Source organism: Suillus paluster (assembly GCF_016628075.1).
Source record: "Suillus paluster strain FC165 chromosome Unknown EDB91scaffold_218, whole genome shotgun sequence".
Classification (NCBI taxonomy): Eukaryota; Fungi; Basidiomycota; class Agaricomycetes; order Boletales; family Suillaceae; genus Suillus; species Suillus paluster.
Genome location: NW_024537778.1, coordinates 23,370 through 42,839, shown reverse-complemented (window position 1 = coordinate 42,839; position 19,470 = coordinate 23,370). Strand labels below are relative to the sequence as shown.

Here is a 19,470-nt window from a genome sequence, read left to right as displayed (position 1 = left end):
CCTCCAATCTTCAAGGACGAAACGCCAGTACTAGAAGTGACGCCTACGTCATCAATGGTGTTATATTTGATACGCAGCCCTTGGATAATGTGCTGTATCAGGTACGTTTTGCCGGTGCCTTTAGTTGCTTGATTAGACTGGAAATGACATTAAGGAGACAATACGTACCAGCCCCACCAGTGATGAAGGCCCCTGCGCCATCCATGACTGTCGTGAATATTTCTTTCTGCTCCTGGTTTAGGCTGGAGGTATCTGCCTGCGGAAGGTCGAGGTTGGCGCGATGTAGATACCCTGCTATCGGTGCTTGACCAGTTGGGTAGCGACCGAGAGACTGACGTTCTGTAGTCATAAGGGTTGTTAAATGAGCGTTTAGGTATACTAGTGGCCAAGAAAGACAAAATAAAGCGCATATACTATGGTACGGAGTAGGTGAGAGGCAGGCGCGTGGTATCTCATGCGAATTTATCACGTGATATTTACTATGAGTAAGAAGTTGAGATTTGGCAGGTCTGCATTGACGGTAGGAGGTTTGAGGTATCTGCCCAAGGTATTAGCGATCAGACGTGTGAATTCTGAATCATCCTCTCACTTGATGTCCTGGTTATTATCGTGAAAGATCAGGAATGGCGAGCCGTCCTTTTGCAGGTCAGATGCATTCTATGAAAATTACAGCGCATACGGACTACTCTAAAAGTACAATGCGCGTTGCGGGTCTGATGCATTCTACGAAAATTACAGCGCGTACGGACTACTCTAAAAGCACAATGCGCGAGTCCGTCTAACTATTGCATGATGTAAGAAAAGGGAGTTTCCGACTGGTGTCTATCAGACAATGATCGTAATGCACCTACTGAGAACTGAAAGGACGTGAGAGCTTTGCAAGTTAAAAATGAGTGCACTATAAGTCCGCGATCCTTTCATTTGCTTCCGCCAGTGCGTCCGCCCACTCGATGTTTGAAAACTCTTGAGAGCACGACGAGAAAGCAATCAACAGGTCGAAGGCGTTGGGGGTTGCTCTCGTGGGGACACTGTTGCGAGGCGATGCCTGAAAGAGCCAGAGGACGAAGGACTCGATGTCATGGACGACCTGATGGTAATTATGCTTGCCGAGAACTCCAAATACGATGCGTTGGATCGCAGGGACGCAGAAGATGAGGTAAGGGATGCCGATCCAGATGTCCTGGAGAGCCTCGCTGTCGCATGAATGTTCCACAGGATGGTGAAAGTTCTTGCAACCGCAGCAGGAGAAGCACAGTATGTTGCTGTTGACAATCTTGCGCATAGTCTTGCGGAAAACAGTCTTGTATAGGGTGGTGTCGATGAGATCACAGTGACGGAGTTCTGAGTGCTGGTTGACAATTTCAAGGGACGACGATATTACTGTGAAAGGGACAGCAGCCCAAGTTATCTTCGATGTAATCACTGATTTTTTCAGCTTTTCAGCGCGTTCCGTGGGGATCGTATCGGGGCGTGTCGTAGCGGTGGCAGGGGAGGGTGAAGAGGGAGGCTCGATTCTTCGCTTCTTGTCTGGGAGGCTCGCTGAATGCCTGCGAGATTGGGGTGACTAAGCCCGTACTGTTAGCGCTCAGGGTCGGGGTGCTGCAGGCCGGGGTAGAGGTTTCTGTGGAAATCGAAGGCGAATGCGAGATAGGATGGGTCTGTTGATGTTCTTGTCCTGTTAACTTGAAATTGGTCAGTAGGGGCGAGATTGAAACACGTAAAGCCTTACAGTAATATGGCCGGTCAAATGGGCGTATAGGGCCGCAGGCAGCCCCGTGAAGGAGCATTTGAGGAACGGACACTGGTAACCCTTGGAATGCACCTGTTTTGCAATGACGACAATACCTTAGAAGTAACTCAGTTAGATGTTTAAAACTGCGCAAGATGTCACTGCTCACCCAGCAAGTTGAAGGTTAACTGAGGGTCTTCGTTGTGGACAGATACGTGCCTAACCATGTCGGTGGTCGGTTTGTTGCAGAAGAGGCAACTCTGCGTGGCTAGTCGACTGAATTTTTGAGCGAAGGGATGAGCCATGAGGGAGGGCAGTGAAACGATAGAGGATGGTAGAAGGGCTAGGGGAGGGCGAGGGGTTTTTTTTTGTACGTCAAGTGTAAGAGCCTGACGTCGGACTAACGTAGGCAGGAAGTCTCAAATCAATGCTGGGAGACTTCGAAGGAAGACAAAGAAGCCACAGCGGAGACCGGACGGTGTATTCGAAGCGCCGATGGCAGATGTAAAACTAAGTAGAAGACCTGGTTAGGATTAGTTGCTGGCGCAACACTTCCAAGTGAAGCAGAATTCAACCACGTACAGTGGGATGTGATTAGGCAATTCTCTTGTTGAAGATAGTTGACTGGGAGGACGCAAGGTGCAGACAACGCAAGGTATAACCTTGAGGTGGGATGAATATGTTAGAAAGCTGCCTCGGCGGATATCAAACTAAAGCAGAAGCCAGCGTACCTGATGATAAGCCGGATTAACCTTTGTGGGAAGCGTACGTTTTGTGCCTGTAGGAGAAGCATGCGTACAAAGAATATGATTGCTTCTTATGAGGGATAGCGGGGTGTATGTTGAAGCACGGAGAAATAATATTAATCCTACGTCATCGCCGAATCGCCGCCGGAGGGTTTAGGTAGCATACGGAATTCTTGGTAAAATGCGATAATGAAGGCATGACACCGGGGGATCTCGTCTGCACTGCCAGGGTCGTGAGTCAACCACCTTTGCAGAGTGCCTAGGTTAGTGAAGTTATTGACATCAGCGCCCAAGCGCTCAGCTATCTTGTCTATATAGGGATTCTTCGGTCGGTTACCGATCATAACCTTCTGGGAGTAGATGGTGCAGATCGCATGGGGAAGTATAGAAGGAAACTTGGCGCCGTGGGGACAGGATGCATGATCGTGCAAGGAACCTTCTCGGAGGGGTGGGTGTTGGCATGGTTCCCGAAATGGGATCCAACACAGGTAACAAAACGGCCAGTGAGTGGTGTCTGCGCGCCTGAGGCAGACCAGTGAGGAAGCCTTGGAGCCGACGCCGGCAAGATTTGGATGCTTGTGGGGGTGCGGTCGGTGCTGATTGGTAACCCAGCATTCGACGCAACCGGAAGCAACTATAACGTCGATGATGTGCCTGAGTATGCGCAGCTGTTCCATTCCAGAGGAGTACTGGGCGTCAATGGCTTCGCCTACTGATTTGACAGACAGATGCTGAACAGCAGGTACGAGGCCTTGGGCAGGGCGGGCTACGCCTGCAGATGAGGGTGTAGAATGACCGGCAGGCGCAGGGAGTGTTGGTTTGTCGCGCGGCATCCAAAGCGCCTGTCTGACAGTGATGTCTGTGGACTAGAAGAAGTGAATTAGTTATGAGGCGCCCGTTAGACTACAAGGAGTCTCCCACGTTTTTTATGAGTTGACAGTTGTCGCAGAGTAAAGTGCCGGTGATTGATGAACAGGAATGAGCGTCAGGGTCAAAATGTTGAAAGGTAAGACGGCGACAACCATCGGTCTGTATGAACTCCCTCATAGGGAGCACCCCGAGATGCTCGTCTCTCTGCGGCTCCCCGTACATTGGCAATTTACTGTATATCAAGACTGAAGATGAGGGAAGGCCGTCTCTTCCTAACCGTCCGGTCTCTTGCAGGAAGCGAAGCATGTTGTTGACCTCCAGGTGGATGACGACCCGGACTCCAGGGAAATCAATGCCCTCGCCGAAGCAAAGGGTTGCGATCATCCATCTGTCCTTGGGTGTGATGCCGTCGCGCCAGGCTTGAAATCTCCGTTTCTTCTCCTGCACATTGGCGCGCTCGTCCAGTTGGTCATCGACCTTGCTGGTGTAGTATTGAATGTCCAGAGATTGGGCAAGATCCTTGATGAGGTCGATCCGCGTGCAATAGATAATGCCTCTGTCGGTAGGGTTGAGAATGGTTGATTTGAAAACGTCGGTGAACCTCTTGATGACTTCGTTGGCAGGTGCTTTGATTACGGAGTAGTGAATGTTGGGGCGATGTAAGGGGGCTCGGATGACGCGGACCATCGAAGGCGGTATTAACATCTCAGCGCACAGTCTCGATAAAGACTGGGGTGACATTGTCGCTGTGAGGAAAGTGATCGGTTTCTTCAGGCGGGTTATCAGGTGGAACAACTTGAAGCATGGGCGATAGTCGTCTGAAGTGAAAATGTGATGCGCTTCGTCGATGAAGACGCGCTTAAGTCTATAGCCAATGGAGTTGGCCCATTGATAAAACTCATCAGTTCCTGCTTGGTGCGCTGATACAAGGATTATTTGGGCTGACAAAACGTCCTTGACATGGTGATACTGTCCGCCGGGGATGGTTGTGCTGGACAGGCGTCGAGCAAGATCTTCGGTCAAGGCGACTAGGGGAGTGATGACAATAAACAAACTGTCGGGGATTAGTACGGGTGCAGCAAAAAATGCCAAGCTTTTTCCACTGCCCGTAGGCATAACGCAAACGACGTGGTCGCTAGTCATACAGCTCTGGACGACTTCCGCTTGTTGTGGAGAGGTGAAGGAAGGGGTGGGTTGTCCAGGGAAGAGCGGTCGTAAGCGTTCTATGAGGTTGGGGTGAACGGAGATGCGTGGTAACGACGGCGCTGGGGGGACTCCAAGAGGTGCTTTAGGAGTTATTCCTAACGCAAGAATGTATTGATGGAACATGGCCTCCATTTCTTTGAGGATGCCGTGGCCCATGCCAGTTGCAACGTTTCTGAGCTCGTCGACGATGTCAACGCCCATCAATGCGGTCGCCTGTTGAGTTGCGCTGTGTATGGTCGTCTTGAGGGGACCCAAGAGCCGATCGAAGAGCTGTTCTTCATGATCACGCTCTGCCGAGTGCAAATCAAACGATGCTTCCTTGGCGCCGTTCTGCAGTTGCCCAATCGTAGCGTGCCATCTTTTGCTCACTCTTTGCATGGAGGCAACGGCGGTGTGGGAGATCTCGGTGAGCGCATTGGTGGATTGCAGAGCGTAGTGGGCCTCTGCGACTGACTGGGAGTGACCGAAGGCGTCGTGAATTGCTAAAAGACCCGCATCTTCTTCGTCGACGATGCCGAAGTCTACCTTTGATATGTTGATCAGCATGGTGCTCATCAACTGTCTCCAATCTCTCATGCCTAAGGCGCGTCCTAGATAGCGTTGGGTTATGGCGCCTATGGATTGTGAGAAATCGTGGGTGTTCATGGGGGTGCCGTCGTGAAGGAAGACATAGGAGAGGTACGCTTTGGCCTTTTCGACTGACATAACGAAGGTCGCGAGCTCCGCAGCTGCAGGATATATGACCCCTAGTACGACCAACAGTAGCCTTGATGCCGAATGCGACGGACAGCGCGCAATGAGTTTGCCGTGACCTTGGATGCTTGCAGTCTTTACGTAGGTAGTTGAGATGGTGACGAGGCCGTTGAGTATGAAAATCTGTCGGTCCCCTTGGCCGTCGACTTGAAATTTTAAGTGATCGCATTCTGTTCCTCGGGCTCCGCCCCCCCAAGTCGATACAACGCAGTAAAACATGATGGACGACAGTTCGTTCAAGACGGCGAGCCATTCCCAGACATTCCCTGCGTTGCAATTAGCATCTATGCTCTGCACGGTTGCGCGGTGGGTTTACCTGCGTTGACGACATATTCTCCCTTGACCCTGGAAAACAATCTGGGATCCCTGGCAAGGTGCTCCAGGAGACGCCGCTGGTACTTGTCCCAACCGTTCTCTTTGAAAGAGAATACCGACGTCTTCTGATCTGCGGATTGAGGTCTGTCGGTGAACCAGTTGCCGGGATTGTTAGGGTCGGTGCGGGAGTCGATGTGAAGTAAGATGTCGTCCCATTGGCAACCTCGGAACAGCTCATCCATCTTTGCCTTCAAGTCGTCCAGGGATGAATTGACTGAGTTTTTGAACGTTTTCAATGGTATAGGAAATCCGTCAATGGACACCACGGTCATCTCAGCGTTCCACCCAAAGCGAGGGAGTCCGGGTTCCGAATACGACAGAGCAGACAGAAGCGCCATCTTCTGTCGCAGACCAGTAAAAAGAGTTTGAGGGCCGTCCACGAGGTAGCGTTGGACGAGAACCTCATACGTCCTATGCAAATAGCGGTGAGTGCTAAGTCTGGAGCAAGCTGGCGATGATACGTACTTGAAGGAGTTGTTCTCATGGTACGGCATCTTCTCCATGATCTCATAGGCCGCGGTTGCTCTGAAGCACCATTGGGCCTGACTGATCGTGGGTGGCACTTGAGGCGCACGGTTGGTGTTGCCATAATCATCGGAAAGGTGATACGTGACGAGAAATAGGGTGAACAGGTCTTTCATTTCATTTTTCAAGAAGTCGTCACTAACGCAGGAGAGGAGGGAAAAAACGGTGCGATGAATGAGGTCTATGCAGTGTTGGTCAGCACCGACAGAGCTGCGGTTCAATGCAGATTTCAGCTGGGCATACAGCTCCTTCAAGTAATGGCTGTGAAGGGGGTGCAAAGGCACGTCGAAGTTATCGACGGGTTGGCAAAGGTGGCGAATGAGAAAGATGATGAATCTCGACATGAAATTAGCATATCGTTCCAGCGTTGGGTCTTCCTGAGGACGGCGAAACGGTGCCTTCTCCGTGTTACCAGAGGGGCTGGTGGACGCAATAGCCCGAAGGGTAAGGGTAGATAATCGACCAAGATTGGCCGCAATGAACTTGTAGTAGGTTTGAGTTTGTTGGATGAGGTACTGGAATGCAGGTTCGCCGTCGGGTTTCGAAGCAGTTAGGCGGAGGGACTTGAGGTCGACGTTCTCAATGCACTGCTCCCAGTTGGTCTGAGCTAAAAGCGGCCCCCTGGGTCGCTTGTTGGCTGCAGGCTGGTACTTAGTATCCCTAGAGTATAATCCACATTCGTCGATATGGGCAAGAATGGCCCCGAGGGCGTTCGAGTCTGTGATTGTGGGGGAGCTCGCTACCTCGATGTAGGACATTGAGTTTTTAATAACACCAATCTGGTGTCCGTTAGTTATGGCGTGCGAGCGAAGCGCCAGCGGAGGTGTTCCGTGGGCTAGGACACAATGTTTATGAAAGGGTGTCATAGATGTGAACAGCGTTTTGAATGTGCATCCCTCTATGGTACACTTGAGTAAGTTGGGTATGATGCGCATGCCGTCTATAGGAGGAACTGGATCGGTCGGCAGAGGCTTGGGCAGATGGGCATTCAACCCGCGCAGGGTATTGGAGACGCTTGCCTTGGATGGCAGTGATTTACTGGAGGTTCCAGTGGGATTATGCTGCCTACGGCGGTGGCCGTAGGCTTGCTCCCATGGGATCGCAACGGCGCAGTCGAGGCATACAGTGAGGTTGAACGTCGGGTCAACGTGGATGCCCCATGCGTGGGCGTGAGCTCTGAGCTCCGCTGGATCTGACTCAGTGTCAACATCCATCGCTGGAAGGCCGTCGTCATCGTCTCCGGAATCATCAGGTGCAATATCATCCTCACTGCCAGAGTCGACGTCTTCATCATGGGCTTCAGCAAGGCGAAGGTCTGCACCGACTGTTACTACATCGTGGGCAACGGACGTTAAGGCGTTGCCTTTGAAGAAACGAGTTAGAGAGGATGATGCGGTTTGATGGAGTGTGTGAGAGCGGGCTTCGACAGCTGCGCGTATCGAATTGACAGGGGGTTCCGGAGCGGGCGACGGATCTACATCCATGTCGGGGTGTGGACAAAGGGAGTCTTCAGCGTAGTGGGCCGTGTCGGGGGAATTGTCGTGGTGATTTTGAACTAGCTCCGTGCCGACGTTAGCGACTTGAGGAGACTCTTGTTCACCGGATGGATCTGTTGTGACATGTGATTTTAGAGTCAAGACGTGCGCGGATTGACAAAAGTACATACCTTCGTCGGGGTCCATACAGTCAGATGCTGCATCATCAGGGTGGGGGGATTTTGATAAGAGTTTCATGAATCGGTGGTAGTCGTATCGACCGTGATCGTAACGTCCGCATGGGCAATGAAATCGCCCATCCGAATGTCTTGACACCTTCACTGTGTGTAGGGGTTAGTATATGCGGGTGAATTGTGCATATATGCGGCACTAACCTGTCTGCCCTTGCCATGAAACATTAATGAAAGCGCTGTGGTACTTGTTGTTATGGGTCTTGTCTTTGTCCCCAGCTTGATACTTGGGACGTGGGCAATTTGGTTTTGTACACCTGGAGGATTTTGGGTGAGATTTAAGACTCTCCCTAACTTAGGGGGGACGTACTGTCTGGGCATTGATTGAAACTTCGCGATACAACAGCGTAAGGCAGCATAGAGGACTGCAGTAGTGGTATTAGATTAGGGCTTAGACTCCGCAATTACAGATGCGACAGCGTACTATAACTCTAAAAGTTCCAATTATGTATGTGTGCTATTATTAATATTGTGCAGATTCGCTCAACTGCGACATTAAGGCTATTTTAAAACTCCGAAGTAGCTGTGAAAGAGGGAACTAAAATCGAAATCATAGGTGAGGGTAACGTAGAGGTTTTTGACAAGCATTAGCGGTCGTCCACCGAAAAGTCGAGGCTGGGAACCACAATGTGCACGAGTCACCAGATGGGTACTGGACGCACCAGACCTCACGTAGATCATTTTTGAGATGCGCTGGTTCTCACGTAGTACCGCCCCTTTGAAAGGGCCTGACCCATCTTAACGAATAACTTCGTACACAAATGTGGATACCCAGCACGACAAAATGGTGTCGTGGTGGTTGAGGATGGAAGGAAAAGATTATGTAATCTCTGAGTCCGTTCATTTATAGGGTTGACCCATTGGTCTTACATAAAGTATTACGCCACGCCCGCTAAACCAAACCTCCTTCACCTTCACGCAGAGAAATCACAATTAATAACTATCGACGTGAGACTCAGGGTTAAATTTGTTCGCTGAAGCATCTGCTTGGGTGCACTTTCAGCCTCAAAGGCAGATACGGTCGCGGCAGGTTGAATGTCGGGCGATGCCCTATGAGATATGCGTTGCTATGAACATGCAGACGCCTCCGGATAATCTACAAGTAGTCTTGAAGGTCGCTGGGCCGGAACGAATCTAGTTCTTCCAGCAAAGATTTCGAGTTCATTGTCGTCTTGAACTACTTGAAGGCTCCATTGCTCCCCGCGCCGCTGTGATTACCGTTCTAAGAATTGGCTGCGGTATGGTCTCCATCACGTAGTGTACTCAGCGTAATAACAATGAAGACTGACCAGTGCTTGAGCAGCGCGTCCGCTATTTGACGCTGCGCGTGCAAGAAGACGGGAGGAATCGTGCAGTTGCTTCATGAAATTATACACCAGCGGAGATGGTGGGCCTCGAGTGAGCAATGTCCCAAAGGCGATCTGCCTGGCTATTAGCTGGTGTTGTGGTTGAGACCGAAGAAAATGCTTACAGCGACCGGACAGACCAAATGCGAGCGCAGATAACAATTTCACAGGTTCTTGATGATAGCCTGCGCAAAGAAACTGCGATAAATGATAGCCACGGTTAGTGCAAAGGCGGTTTACTTACCAGTTTCTTGAGAGTGAGACGCAATGAGACGGCCGATTGACACCGAACGGCTCAAATTATTGAGCTTGAGCAATTGGGGGTGGGGAGAAGGTAGCCGAGGCGTACGATCGTCGCGTGGATCCATAGACTCTGCAACTTAATGTCAAGAAGGAGCTACAATGGACTGATGCAGAAAAGCAAATTGTACTCACGCGCGTCCCTGGATTGACTGGACATCAGTGGAACAGGATCGCGAGGGTCCCAGGGATGTACATCGAGACGTGTGGGTAGCTAAAGGGCTTCATGAAGCGCTAATAAAACAGTGACCAAGACACACTACTCACCAACGTGAAGAAAAGCAAAGGGATAACGTTGATGAGGAGGAGGAGAGATCGACACGATCGTTTGCGCTCGTCGACAAGAAAGGGGAGGGATTGTCTCGAGCGTTTGCGCTCGGGCCAAGTAGCGACTATCAACGAGCGTTTGGGCTCATTGACGCGGCAATAATGAGTGGCCCCCTATATTGCATAGGGGGGAACATGGTGGTTGAGGAGAAAGAAGAAGAAATTACGTAATGCAAGGGAATGTTTGTTTTATAGGGTTGAGCGTTGTGTTATGTAAGCTGTACAAACAACAAGAGTGCAACCCTATAAACAAACATCAATCTGTAGATTACGTAATATCATTCTCTTTCCTCTGAACTTGCATCACGCCCTCAAGTGCTGGACTGAAGATATGTAACACCCTTGGCTTCAGGCAAGTTTTGTGCTTTTGAATCTATGTACTAAAGCGTGAAACTTCGTTCATACAGGCACTCACACTCTGATGCGTTGATACCACGTCTTCCAGCTTGGTTGACAGCGACTGGCGATGTTGGCGTCATCAAGAATGACGTCTTGCAACTTAACGGATGTATCGAGGATATCATATTGTCCAAGGTGAGTCGTTCGGTAACGCTGAGGTTGATATTTAACTAATGGACCAAGGATGCTTGTTTGCAACCAAAGTAAGTCTTAACTATCCAGTTCAATGTCTTGCGCAGCCGTTTACTGCATAGAACAGTTTCACTCTAACACTAACTATTCAACGGAACACAGTTGAGTTATGTACGTTGATGCGGTTATTTATTCTCGGTAAAAATGCTAACTGATGAGTCTCTTCTAGTGAGGCCAGCATGCGAAGCACATCACTTGCTCTGAGGAGCATCTCCGCGTGGCATACGGCCCTATGTTGGTCCATGCGTCCACTGAACTTCAACGGATGACATCAGGCCAGTATAATCGTCACGCCCTAATTGATTTTCACTGATTCATATCATCGCCAGGCTCAAGTGCAAGGGAAACGCTACCCACTCTTCGGACACTCACGGATGACGTGACGTCAAGCATCGCAAACCATGTTGTTCATTCAAGTTAGGTTCTAGATGTTTGCTAGATATAGGGGAGGAAGTTGGGAGGTACCGATCATGAAGAGATTCACCATGTCGAGACTCATGTAAGTTCAAGTTGTGATTTTCATGTTGTTCACATTCGCACATTCGCTTGGTGAGATCCTGCCCTTAAACTCCATAATGTCTTATTGTTGGCATGTTTGTAATGAGCAATGAACAATGCAAGTTTGGTTTTTCTGATGCTGTTACACTTGAGACAATTCTTAATTCACCGAGGGGCAAGCATACATTGGGGAATAGATCTACTAATAACTAACAGATCTCATAGATGTACAAATGATGATGCTGGGCGACAATGACCTCCCGGAGGGTAGGTGAAGGCAGGGTTACTGACTAGTATTCTACTGAGCCAGACCATTATTAAATTATGAGAAACGGTTATGATAAACAGAGACTGACGTACCCAAGCCTAACCCCCCCTATAGAGCGCCGAGGAGGAAGATTGAGGCATAGCGTTTGACCCAGAGGTCTGGGAAGCGAAATAACTGGTGCGGGGAGTAGCTAAGACTCGCTAGAGTGAGTAACTGACTAACATGAAGTGAGATGTAAAGAGACTGACGTACCTAAGCCTAACCGACCTAACCTAGCGCCCAGGAGGAATATTGAAGCGTGGCGTTGGACCCAGAGGTCCGGGCGGCAAGATGAGTGGTGCGGGGAGTAGCTAGAAGTCCATAGAGTGATATGTTAACAGCGTTAAGTGAGAAAGTAATGTGAAAAAAAGATACAGACGCACCTTGCCCCCCCCCCCTCCCTCTAGAGCGCTAAGGAGGAAGATTGGTCCATAGGGTGGGACCCAGATGTCCGGGCAGCGAGATGAGTGGTGCGGGGAGCAGCTAAGACTCCCTAGAGTGAGATGTGAACAGCGGTAAGTGAGAAACCGACGTCAAAAAAAGATACAGACGCACCAAGTCTTCCTCCTCCCTCCAGAGCGCTAAGGAGGAAGATTGGTCCATAGGGTTGGACCCAGATGTCCGGGCAGCGAGATGAGTGGTGCGGGGAGCAGCTAAGACTCCCTAGAGTGAGATGTGAACAGCGGTAAGTGAGAAACCGACGTCAAAAAAAGATACAGACGCACCAAGTCTTCCTCCTCCCTCCAGAGCGCTAAGGAGGAAGATTGGTCCATAGGGTTGGACCCAGAGGTCCGGGCAGCGAGATGAGTGGTGCGGGGAGTAGCTATGACTCCCTAGAGTGAGTGACTAACAGCGTTAAGTGAGAAGCCAACAGGAAAAAAAGATATTGACACACCAAGTCTTCCTCCTCCCTCCAGAGCGCTAAGGAGGAAGATTAGTCCATAGGGTTGGACCCAGAGGTCCGGGCAGCGAGATGAGTGGTGCGGGGAGTAGCTATGACTCCCTAGAGTGATATGTTAACAGCGTTAAGTGAGAAGCCAACAGGAAAAAAAGATACTGACACACCTTGCCCTCCTCCTCCCTCCAGAGCGCCAAGAAAGAAGATTGGCGCATAGCGCAAGAACAAAAGATGCGGGCGGTGAGATTTTTTGTGCGGGGTCATTGCTGGCAGTGTCTCAACCAGTCCAGAACATGTGGAGGTGCCCAGGGGTCGTGGTGAAAGGAGAGCAGGCCAGAAACAAGTCGAGAGCGTGTGGGAACAGCAACTTTTGGCACATAGCAATACACAACACATACTCAAACATTTGGGAGCGAGCTGTGAGTCTGGAGAGTAAGATGACAAAAGATAGAGGTCAGGCGGTGCGATGAAAAAAAGATATGGGCGGATTACCTCCTCCACCCTCTTTAAGAGACCCAGAGTTATGTTTTGGGACATAGGTCGAGCAGTTTTGGCCCGGGAGACAAAATGAATAGCGCGGGAGCGAGCTGTGAGTCTGTAGAGTAAGATGACAAAAGATTGAGGTCAGGCGGTGCGATGAAAAAAAGATATGGGCGGATTACCTCCTCCACCCTCTCTAAGCTACCCACAGTGATGTTTTCAGGTGTAGCTTGTGCAGGTTTGACCCGGGAGACGAAAAAAGTGGAGCGGGAGCGAGCTATGGGTCTGTAGAGTACGATGACCAAAGACAAAGGTCAGGAGTTGCGATAGAAAAAAGATATGGGTGGATAACCTCCCCCTCCACCTCTAAGTCACTCAGACAGAAGTTCCCGGGCATAGGTATGGCACTCGTACTCCGAAAAGTCGAGGGAAACGCATTGTGGTTGAGTCATGTTGTTGGTACTGAGCACACCAAACCTCACGTAGATCATTCTTGCGGTGTACTGGATCTCACATAGTTCCGCCTCAAAGGGCCTGACCCATGACCTACTTGACAATGCGGATGCCCAACATAACCTAACGATGTCGTAGCGGTAATGGTTGAACAGAAAAAGATTATGTAAGATGGAAGGTAGTAATTACTATAGGGATCTGCGACGTATATTACATAAGCTGCACAAACAACAGTGCAACCCTACAAACATACAGCACTGTGTAGATTACATAATCTAATGCTCTTTGCTCTCAACATGTATCACGCACTAAAGTCACAACACAAGGTAAGCAAAGTATAATAACTTTAAGCTAATGTCTAAGTTTGTAAGGTATATAGTGATGCGTTAAGCCTTCGTTTGTAGTAAGTAAGTGAGGAAAAGTGAAGCGGATGAGCGCAAAGGCAGGGACCACCGGGTGAGTTGTCACTTCTTGCAGAGAAGAATTATTAACCAATCTTCTACCTAGACTAACGGTTACTTTACATGTCCTTGAGACTTTGTAATTACAGGTGACAAAGGGGCTGAATGTTGATGCGCTAGTACATGCGCGTTTAGGGTGAGTGCGACCTAATGAATGTACAGTACTGAAATAATAAAGTATTGCAGGACGTTAACGCGTGAGTCAATTTTTGACCAGCGTCACTTAAACTGTGCTCGTGCGGTTAGTAGGGTTGCATCCATAGGTGTATAGGGTCTTATAATCGGTATGTGGAACGTGCGTAAATGAAATACCAGTAAAGTTTTTCTGGATAGCGGAACACTTCTAAGAATTCGCGTTGGTACCGATAACTAAATCAATATCGGGCAACAGTTATACTAATAACAGCGTTTATATGTGAACTAATATGGAACAAGTGCTCAGTTGACTTTGACCTGGCGTACTGAGTCAAACCTCGCCCGACCGGGCCCGTAACTGAGTTCAGCTGGAAATGGAAGGACAAGGCGTTAGTAGGAGGTATGTGGGGAATAATTGTAAAACTTTAAAGTGTCTAACCGGTTATGATGGGGAAGGTTGACCAACCTAACGCTGACGTCCCTAACTGTAGTGCAGAGGCGGCAGGTTCAGCAATAATGTTGGACCCAGAGGAATGTTTTGTCAAATTGGTGGCGCAGTGAGTACATAAGAGTGCAACCAGCGCGTAAGTAACATTATGAAGTAAGATATAGAGATATAGCTGTCCCTAAGCCTAACTAGCTAACTACTAACCGCAGATGCATAGAGCGCGTAACCTAACATTATGAAGTAAGATATAGAGATATAGCTGTCCCTAAGCCTAACTAACCTAACCTAACTGCAGAGTGGGGAGATTTGGGCACAACATCCTAACTGTGTGTGAAATTGGGGGTGCAGGCAATAGCTAAGAGTGTGTAGAGTGTAATGCTAACCGTATGAATAAAGATATAATGAAATTGCAGTCCTTAAGCTGAAGCGAGCTAACTCACCTGCGGGGGGGGGAGGGGGGATTCGGGCATAACTTTGGACTGAGAGGTGCGGGCAGCGAAATGAATGGTGCGGGGAGTAGGTATGTATCCCTAGAGTGCGATGCTAACATGGTTAAGTGAGAAAACAAAATGCGAAAAAGTTACAGACGCACCAGTCCCCCCTCCTCCCTACACAGCGCCCGTGGGTAAGATTCGGGCATAACTTTGGACTGAGAGCTCCGGGTAGCGAATTGAGTGGTGCGGGGAGTAGGTATGTATCCCTAGAGTGTGATACTAACAGGATTAAGTGAGAAAACAAAATGCGAAAAAGTTACAGACGCACCCGTCCCCCCTCCTCCCTATACAGCGCCCGTGGGTAAGATTCGGGCATAACTTTGGACTGAGAGCTCCGGGTAGCGAATTGAGTGGTGCGGGGAGTAGGTATGTATCCCTAGAGTGTGATACTAACAGGGTTAAGTGAGAAAACAAAATGCGAAAAAGTTACAGACGCACCCATCCCCCCTCCTCCCTATACAGCGCCCGTGGGGAAGATTCGGGCATAACTTTGGACCGAGAGGTGCGGGCAGCAAAATGAATGGTGCGGGGAGTGGATAAGAGTTCCTAGAGTGGGATCCCAATAGCGCTAAGTAAGAAAACGAAATGAAGAAAAGATACGGGCGCACCTTTCCCTCTTCCTCCCTGTAGAGTGCCGAGGAGGAAGATTGGGGCATAACTTTGGACACAGAGCTCCGGGCAACGAAATAACTGGCGCGGGGAGTAGGTATGAATCCCTAGAGTGCGATGCTAGCAGGGTTAAATGAGAAAAAAAAGTGTGCAAAAGTTACAGACGCACCTGCCCCCCCCCTCCGTCCACAGCACCAAAAACAAAGAACGGGCCATAAGTTGGGAAGGAGACATGCGGGCAGCGAAATTTTTTGTCCGGGGTTGTCGTTATATGCATCTTGATAGGTCCAGAAGGTGTCAAGTTGCCTGGAGGTCATGGTGAATATAGGCCAGGCAAGAAAAGCATGGAGAAGGTGTGGGAAAGTGAACTTTTTGCAGATGGATTTACACAACACAATCTCAATGTATTTAAACCGGGTTTTGGACCGGGGAGAAGAGAATTTCGAGGGCTACAAGATGAGATACATAGTCCTATATAAATTGTGGAAGGAAGGGGACGAAAAAAATCGATTTTGTGACCGCGGCGCTTAGCACCTAAGCGCCGTCCGCATATAGATAGGATGCGGACAGGACATATGAAGGTCATCCAACAATGCATGCGAATATCAGATGGTGTGGCATGTTCCAAAGGATGCGCGGGAATGCAGAATGCATCAGACGATGCACAGGAAACACACAACACGCAGTATACGCAGAACTCATGTCAGATGGTGCAGAATCAACAGGGTTTCGCACCTACAGTGGGAGCATTCCCCACAACGGTCGCAACTTCCACATATGGGATGTTGTGCATGCTTAGTAATGGTTTACCCATGGTCATGGCCATGTCGCACCTGGTAGTATAGCCCTTTGCTACCAGATTACATTATCAGGGAATCTCATCATGACACAGATGTGCAACTCAAATGCCAACTTACAGAGTTACACCACACAGTAGCAACTCTCCAAGCAGATTACTGAGGGTTGTGAATGAGAAAGCTTCTTCAATCTCACCATGCCAAGCATTGCAGTAAGTGCCATATCATTTCATGCGCATATATCCACTTAACACTTATACAGGAATGTAATTGTAAATATACAAGGCTCCGCAAGCTCTGTCGCATCAAGCTCATCACCTTCCAACACATCAAATACCACAGATGAATGAAAGCCATCTTGCCTACCGGACGCCTATTCCGCATAAACTTCCTCCGACTTCTATTGATTCCCCAACTTTTGAATTGTAATCTGCTATAATACCGCCCTCCAACACGATTGTCTCCATGCCAGAGATTCAAATGAGCACCAATGCAGCTTCACTGATTGTGAAAGTGGAACTTGTTGGAGCGACTCATACCAACCAAATGAAGTCCACAATTGTCATTGACTTAAAGCCTGATATCATCACAAAGTGTCAGCTGAGTACCAAGCCAATGCGGGTGAGTGCAAAGATCACTGGGCAGTAAGTTATTCTATTATTATCAGACCAATCATAACTAATTCTATGATTCATATACAGGAACTTGTGCGCTCTCGACTGACAATCAAACAGCCATCAAAAGGAACCAATGACTGTCTTTGCATCTTACTGGAATGGGCTGTCTAAAGCCGACAAGGAGGTGCGTCTTTTGTTCCTGTATTGATATCTATCTAAGACTGTCTAGTGTTGTAGTTATACAAGTGCAAAGCAGCTGCTCAAGTGAGCACTGCCCACTATATTATATCTCATACTACACTAATGGTCCTGTTTTATAGCTCAAATCAGCTGGAGCCAGTACTACTAGCAATGATGCGGATGAGGAGTAGTGGATGGCGGGCAAGGCAGGAAGGTGGGCAAGGCACAGTGATACCACCCTAACCCTAGTGATACCCCTCAATAGCCTCATTTGTTGTCATTAGTTGTATATCTATATGTTTTTCAAGCCAAATTGAGTGATAGATGTGTATCTAAATGTGTATCTAAAAATCTAAAAATCTAAAGCCCTCAAGAATCCCATCTAAATGCTAACACTTGTCTCAATCTCTATATATTCTGGTCTTGAAAAGTTACATTTTAGCTAATGACCTTGAAACAGATTGATAAATTTTATAGGACTTTTATTTTTCAATTGGTATCTACATATATCTATCTCTAACTTGTTGTTTTTCACTGGGATTGAGCATTCATGGTGCATAGCCTCTGGGTCTCGAGCCTCACTGGTGCTTGTGACATCTCACCCATGGGCTCCCGCAGGGGACTGCAAGGGTGATGCATGACACTGGCCACATCCCCGGAATGGGTAGCAGCTCCCTGAGGGAGCCGGACAGGTGCTTGTGACATCTCACTCATGGGCTCCCTCAGGGGACTGCAAGGGTGACGCATGACACAAGTCAAATCCCCGAGTGAGTAGCAGCTCCCTCAGGGAGCCACACTGCTCCTTGTGATGTCTCGCCAATGGGCTCCCTCAGGGGACTGCAAGGGTAACGCATGTTGGATTTTGACTAAGTACGAGGCACGAGCACGTGGCAAGAATAAGGTCTATGCCCAGTTTGAGAAAGTGGCATACACTTCTCTCTTCCTTTCCGTCGTCGCTCATATCTTTGCTCTTGCTCTCTCAAAAGATTATCTCCGATTCTCTGATCTCCCTGAATCAAATCACCCACCCTCCTCTCCCTAGTGGCAGCTCATTGTCTGGTTCCACCAGAAATGTCCCTCGGACATTAGAGAGCAAATTTCCAAATGTCATCAGCATTACAATCTATCGGTTATTCTTCAGCCACTTTCACTTAGTTCAGGGTTTTGCAGAGCCTCTGACAAAGTGCCATGGTTCCTTGATCCATACTTTACGTACTTATTGCATATCCATGACTTATAACAGAGCACCATTTACCATTCCTTCCCTCAGTACGGTCATGTTCTCCTGCAACTCTTATAACACCATCGTGTCTGGAGGAGCCAATGTGAACCTCCCCATTGACTGCCCTCCTGCTGGAGCCCTCATAACCATGTCGGCTGCCTGCCTCATCTTGGGGATGTCACACTCACTTTCAGGCCTTGAAACATGGTCCTTTGATAGTTTTATCGTCCCTGGATCGAAAGCAACTCTTGGGGTTGGAGACAAGATTGTGGTGTACCGTCACATTAACACCATCCTGACCTCCCCTCTCCCACTCCCTCTTTTTGCAGCCACTCTGAGCAAAGTGGTGAGCTGTGGTAGCAACCATGTTGAATTCTGCTTGCGCGACCTGAACACCGGCTCCCTTCATCCAAAAACCATCAAACTACCCCTGTGCATCACCCGCCTCTCCAGACCACAGCGGATCAAGAGAGCTCTGCTCTTATATCCCCGATCATCCAGTCCCCCCCCTCGCACTCCACTCAAAGTCCTTGTCAGGGCAAAGACTCCTAGGCTATCTCGCCATAAAGGTGACCGTGTTCTGCGAGACAGCGATGATTTACCCGTATGGGGAAAAAACCGCCGGGTATAAATCCACCACACCTGATGTTTCTCCTTCACTAAGCAATCAAGTAGATCAGGTCCTCTGTATTCTCTGCAGCCGACACCTCAAACCCCTCTCCTGCCTTCCCTTCATCATTGACCTGATGCATGCCATTTGGTTTTCCTGAGCTGCATGGCCCACCCGCCCATCTCAGCTCAGCTTTCTCCAAGGCGTGTTTCGGTCTAGAGCCCCTTTCGGGCTTTGCCCAAACCAATATGCCATAGTTAGAACTCTCTCGCTCTTTGTTTCGTATACTATTCACTCGTTTAAACTGCCGTAACCAACCAATATCACACAATTGCTATCTGCTATCCTTTGCAGTCACCTTTCGACCTAGGAGCATGGAACACTGGCCACATTCCTGGAACGGGTCGCAGCTCCCTGAGGGAGCCGGACAGGTGCTTGTGACATCTCACCCATGGGCTCCCTCAGGGGACTGCAAGGGTAACGCATGACAGGTGCTACATCCCCCGGATGAGGAGCAGCTCCCCAAGGGAGCCGGACTGGTGCTTGTGACATCTCACTCATGGGCTCCCTCAGGGGACTGCAATGGTACCGGACGACACGTGCCACATCCCCGGAATGGGGTAGCAGCTCCCTGAGGGAGCCGGACAGGTGCCTGTGACGTCTCACCAATGGGCTCCCTCAGGGAGCCGGACTGGTGCTTGTACTATCTCACACACGGGCTCCCTCAGGGGATCACTTGCATACATTTCAACACCCTATCACATCGA

At 49.2% G+C, this 19,470-nt stretch overlaps 7 protein-coding genes across 7 annotated transcripts; 2 read left to right on the top strand and 5 right to left on the bottom strand.

The window, feature by feature from the left end:
• Nucleotides 1-898: 898 nt before the first annotated feature.
• Nucleotides 899-2,034, bottom strand: EDB91DRAFT_1088678 (uncharacterized protein; the record flags this gene model as incomplete). The annotated part of the gene is made up of 4 exons (XM_041316499.1): nt 899-1,539; nt 1,577-1,682; nt 1,730-1,845; nt 1,899-2,034. The coding sequence occupies 4 exons, from the start codon at nt 2,032-2,034 to the stop codon at nt 899-901; spliced, it is 999 nt and encodes a 332-aa protein (XP_041169082.1).
• Nucleotides 2,035-2,597: 563 nt separating this feature from the next.
• Nucleotides 2,598-8,611, bottom strand: EDB91DRAFT_1088677 (uncharacterized protein; the record flags this gene model as incomplete). The annotated part of the gene is made up of 8 exons (XM_041316498.1): nt 2,598-3,341; nt 3,397-5,570; nt 5,621-6,090; nt 6,145-7,813; nt 7,871-8,020; nt 8,075-8,187; nt 8,241-8,295; nt 8,593-8,611. The coding sequence occupies 8 exons, from the start codon at nt 8,609-8,611 to the stop codon at nt 2,598-2,600; spliced, it is 5,394 nt and encodes a 1,797-aa protein (XP_041169081.1).
• A 496-nt stretch (nt 8,612-9,107) lies between these two features.
• On the bottom strand, nt 9,108-10,382 carry EDB91DRAFT_1088676 (uncharacterized protein; the record flags this gene model as incomplete). Its single annotated transcript, XM_041316497.1, has 7 exons — nt 9,108-9,152; nt 9,220-9,359; nt 9,402-9,461; nt 9,521-9,649; nt 9,712-9,790; nt 9,844-9,968; nt 10,319-10,382. 7 exons carry the CDS (start codon nt 10,380-10,382, stop codon nt 9,108-9,110), a joined length of 642 nt encoding a protein of 213 aa, XP_041169080.1.
• Nucleotides 10,383-11,368: 986 nt separating this feature from the next.
• Nucleotides 11,369-12,575, bottom strand: EDB91DRAFT_1340589 (uncharacterized protein; the record flags this gene model as incomplete). Its single annotated transcript, XM_041325720.1, has 7 exons — nt 12,365-12,575; nt 12,195-12,302; nt 12,025-12,122; nt 11,855-11,962; nt 11,683-11,702; nt 11,513-11,610; nt 11,369-11,460 (listed from the first exon to the last, which is right to left on the bottom strand). Exons 1-7 carry the CDS (start codon nt 12,459-12,461, stop codon nt 11,369-11,371), a joined length of 621 nt encoding a protein of 206 aa, XP_041169079.1. The 5' UTR covers nt 12,462-12,575.
• Nucleotides 12,576-14,454: 1,879 nt separating this feature from the next.
• On the bottom strand, nt 14,455-15,554 carry EDB91DRAFT_1088674 (uncharacterized protein; the record flags this gene model as incomplete). The annotated part of the gene is made up of 7 exons (XM_041316496.1): nt 14,455-14,529; nt 14,615-14,704; nt 14,767-14,874; nt 14,937-15,044; nt 15,107-15,214; nt 15,277-15,384; nt 15,447-15,554. The coding sequence occupies 7 exons, from the start codon at nt 15,552-15,554 to the stop codon at nt 14,455-14,457; spliced, it is 705 nt and encodes a 234-aa protein (XP_041169078.1).
• A 985-nt stretch (nt 15,555-16,539) lies between these two features.
• Nucleotides 16,540-17,062, top strand: EDB91DRAFT_1088673 (uncharacterized protein; the record flags this gene model as incomplete). Its single annotated transcript, XM_041316495.1, has 5 exons — nt 16,540-16,718; nt 16,776-16,781; nt 16,809-16,875; nt 16,929-16,955; nt 17,012-17,062. 5 exons carry the CDS (start codon nt 16,540-16,542, stop codon nt 17,060-17,062), a joined length of 330 nt encoding a protein of 109 aa, XP_041169077.1.
• Nucleotides 17,063-18,100: 1,038 nt separating this feature from the next.
• Nucleotides 18,101-18,840, top strand: EDB91DRAFT_1256797 (uncharacterized protein; the record flags this gene model as incomplete). The annotated part of the gene is made up of 2 exons (XM_041324229.1): nt 18,101-18,697; nt 18,769-18,840. 2 exons carry the CDS (start codon nt 18,101-18,103, stop codon nt 18,838-18,840), a joined length of 669 nt encoding a protein of 222 aa, XP_041169076.1.
• Between the last annotated feature and the right edge of the window lie 630 nt (nt 18,841-19,470).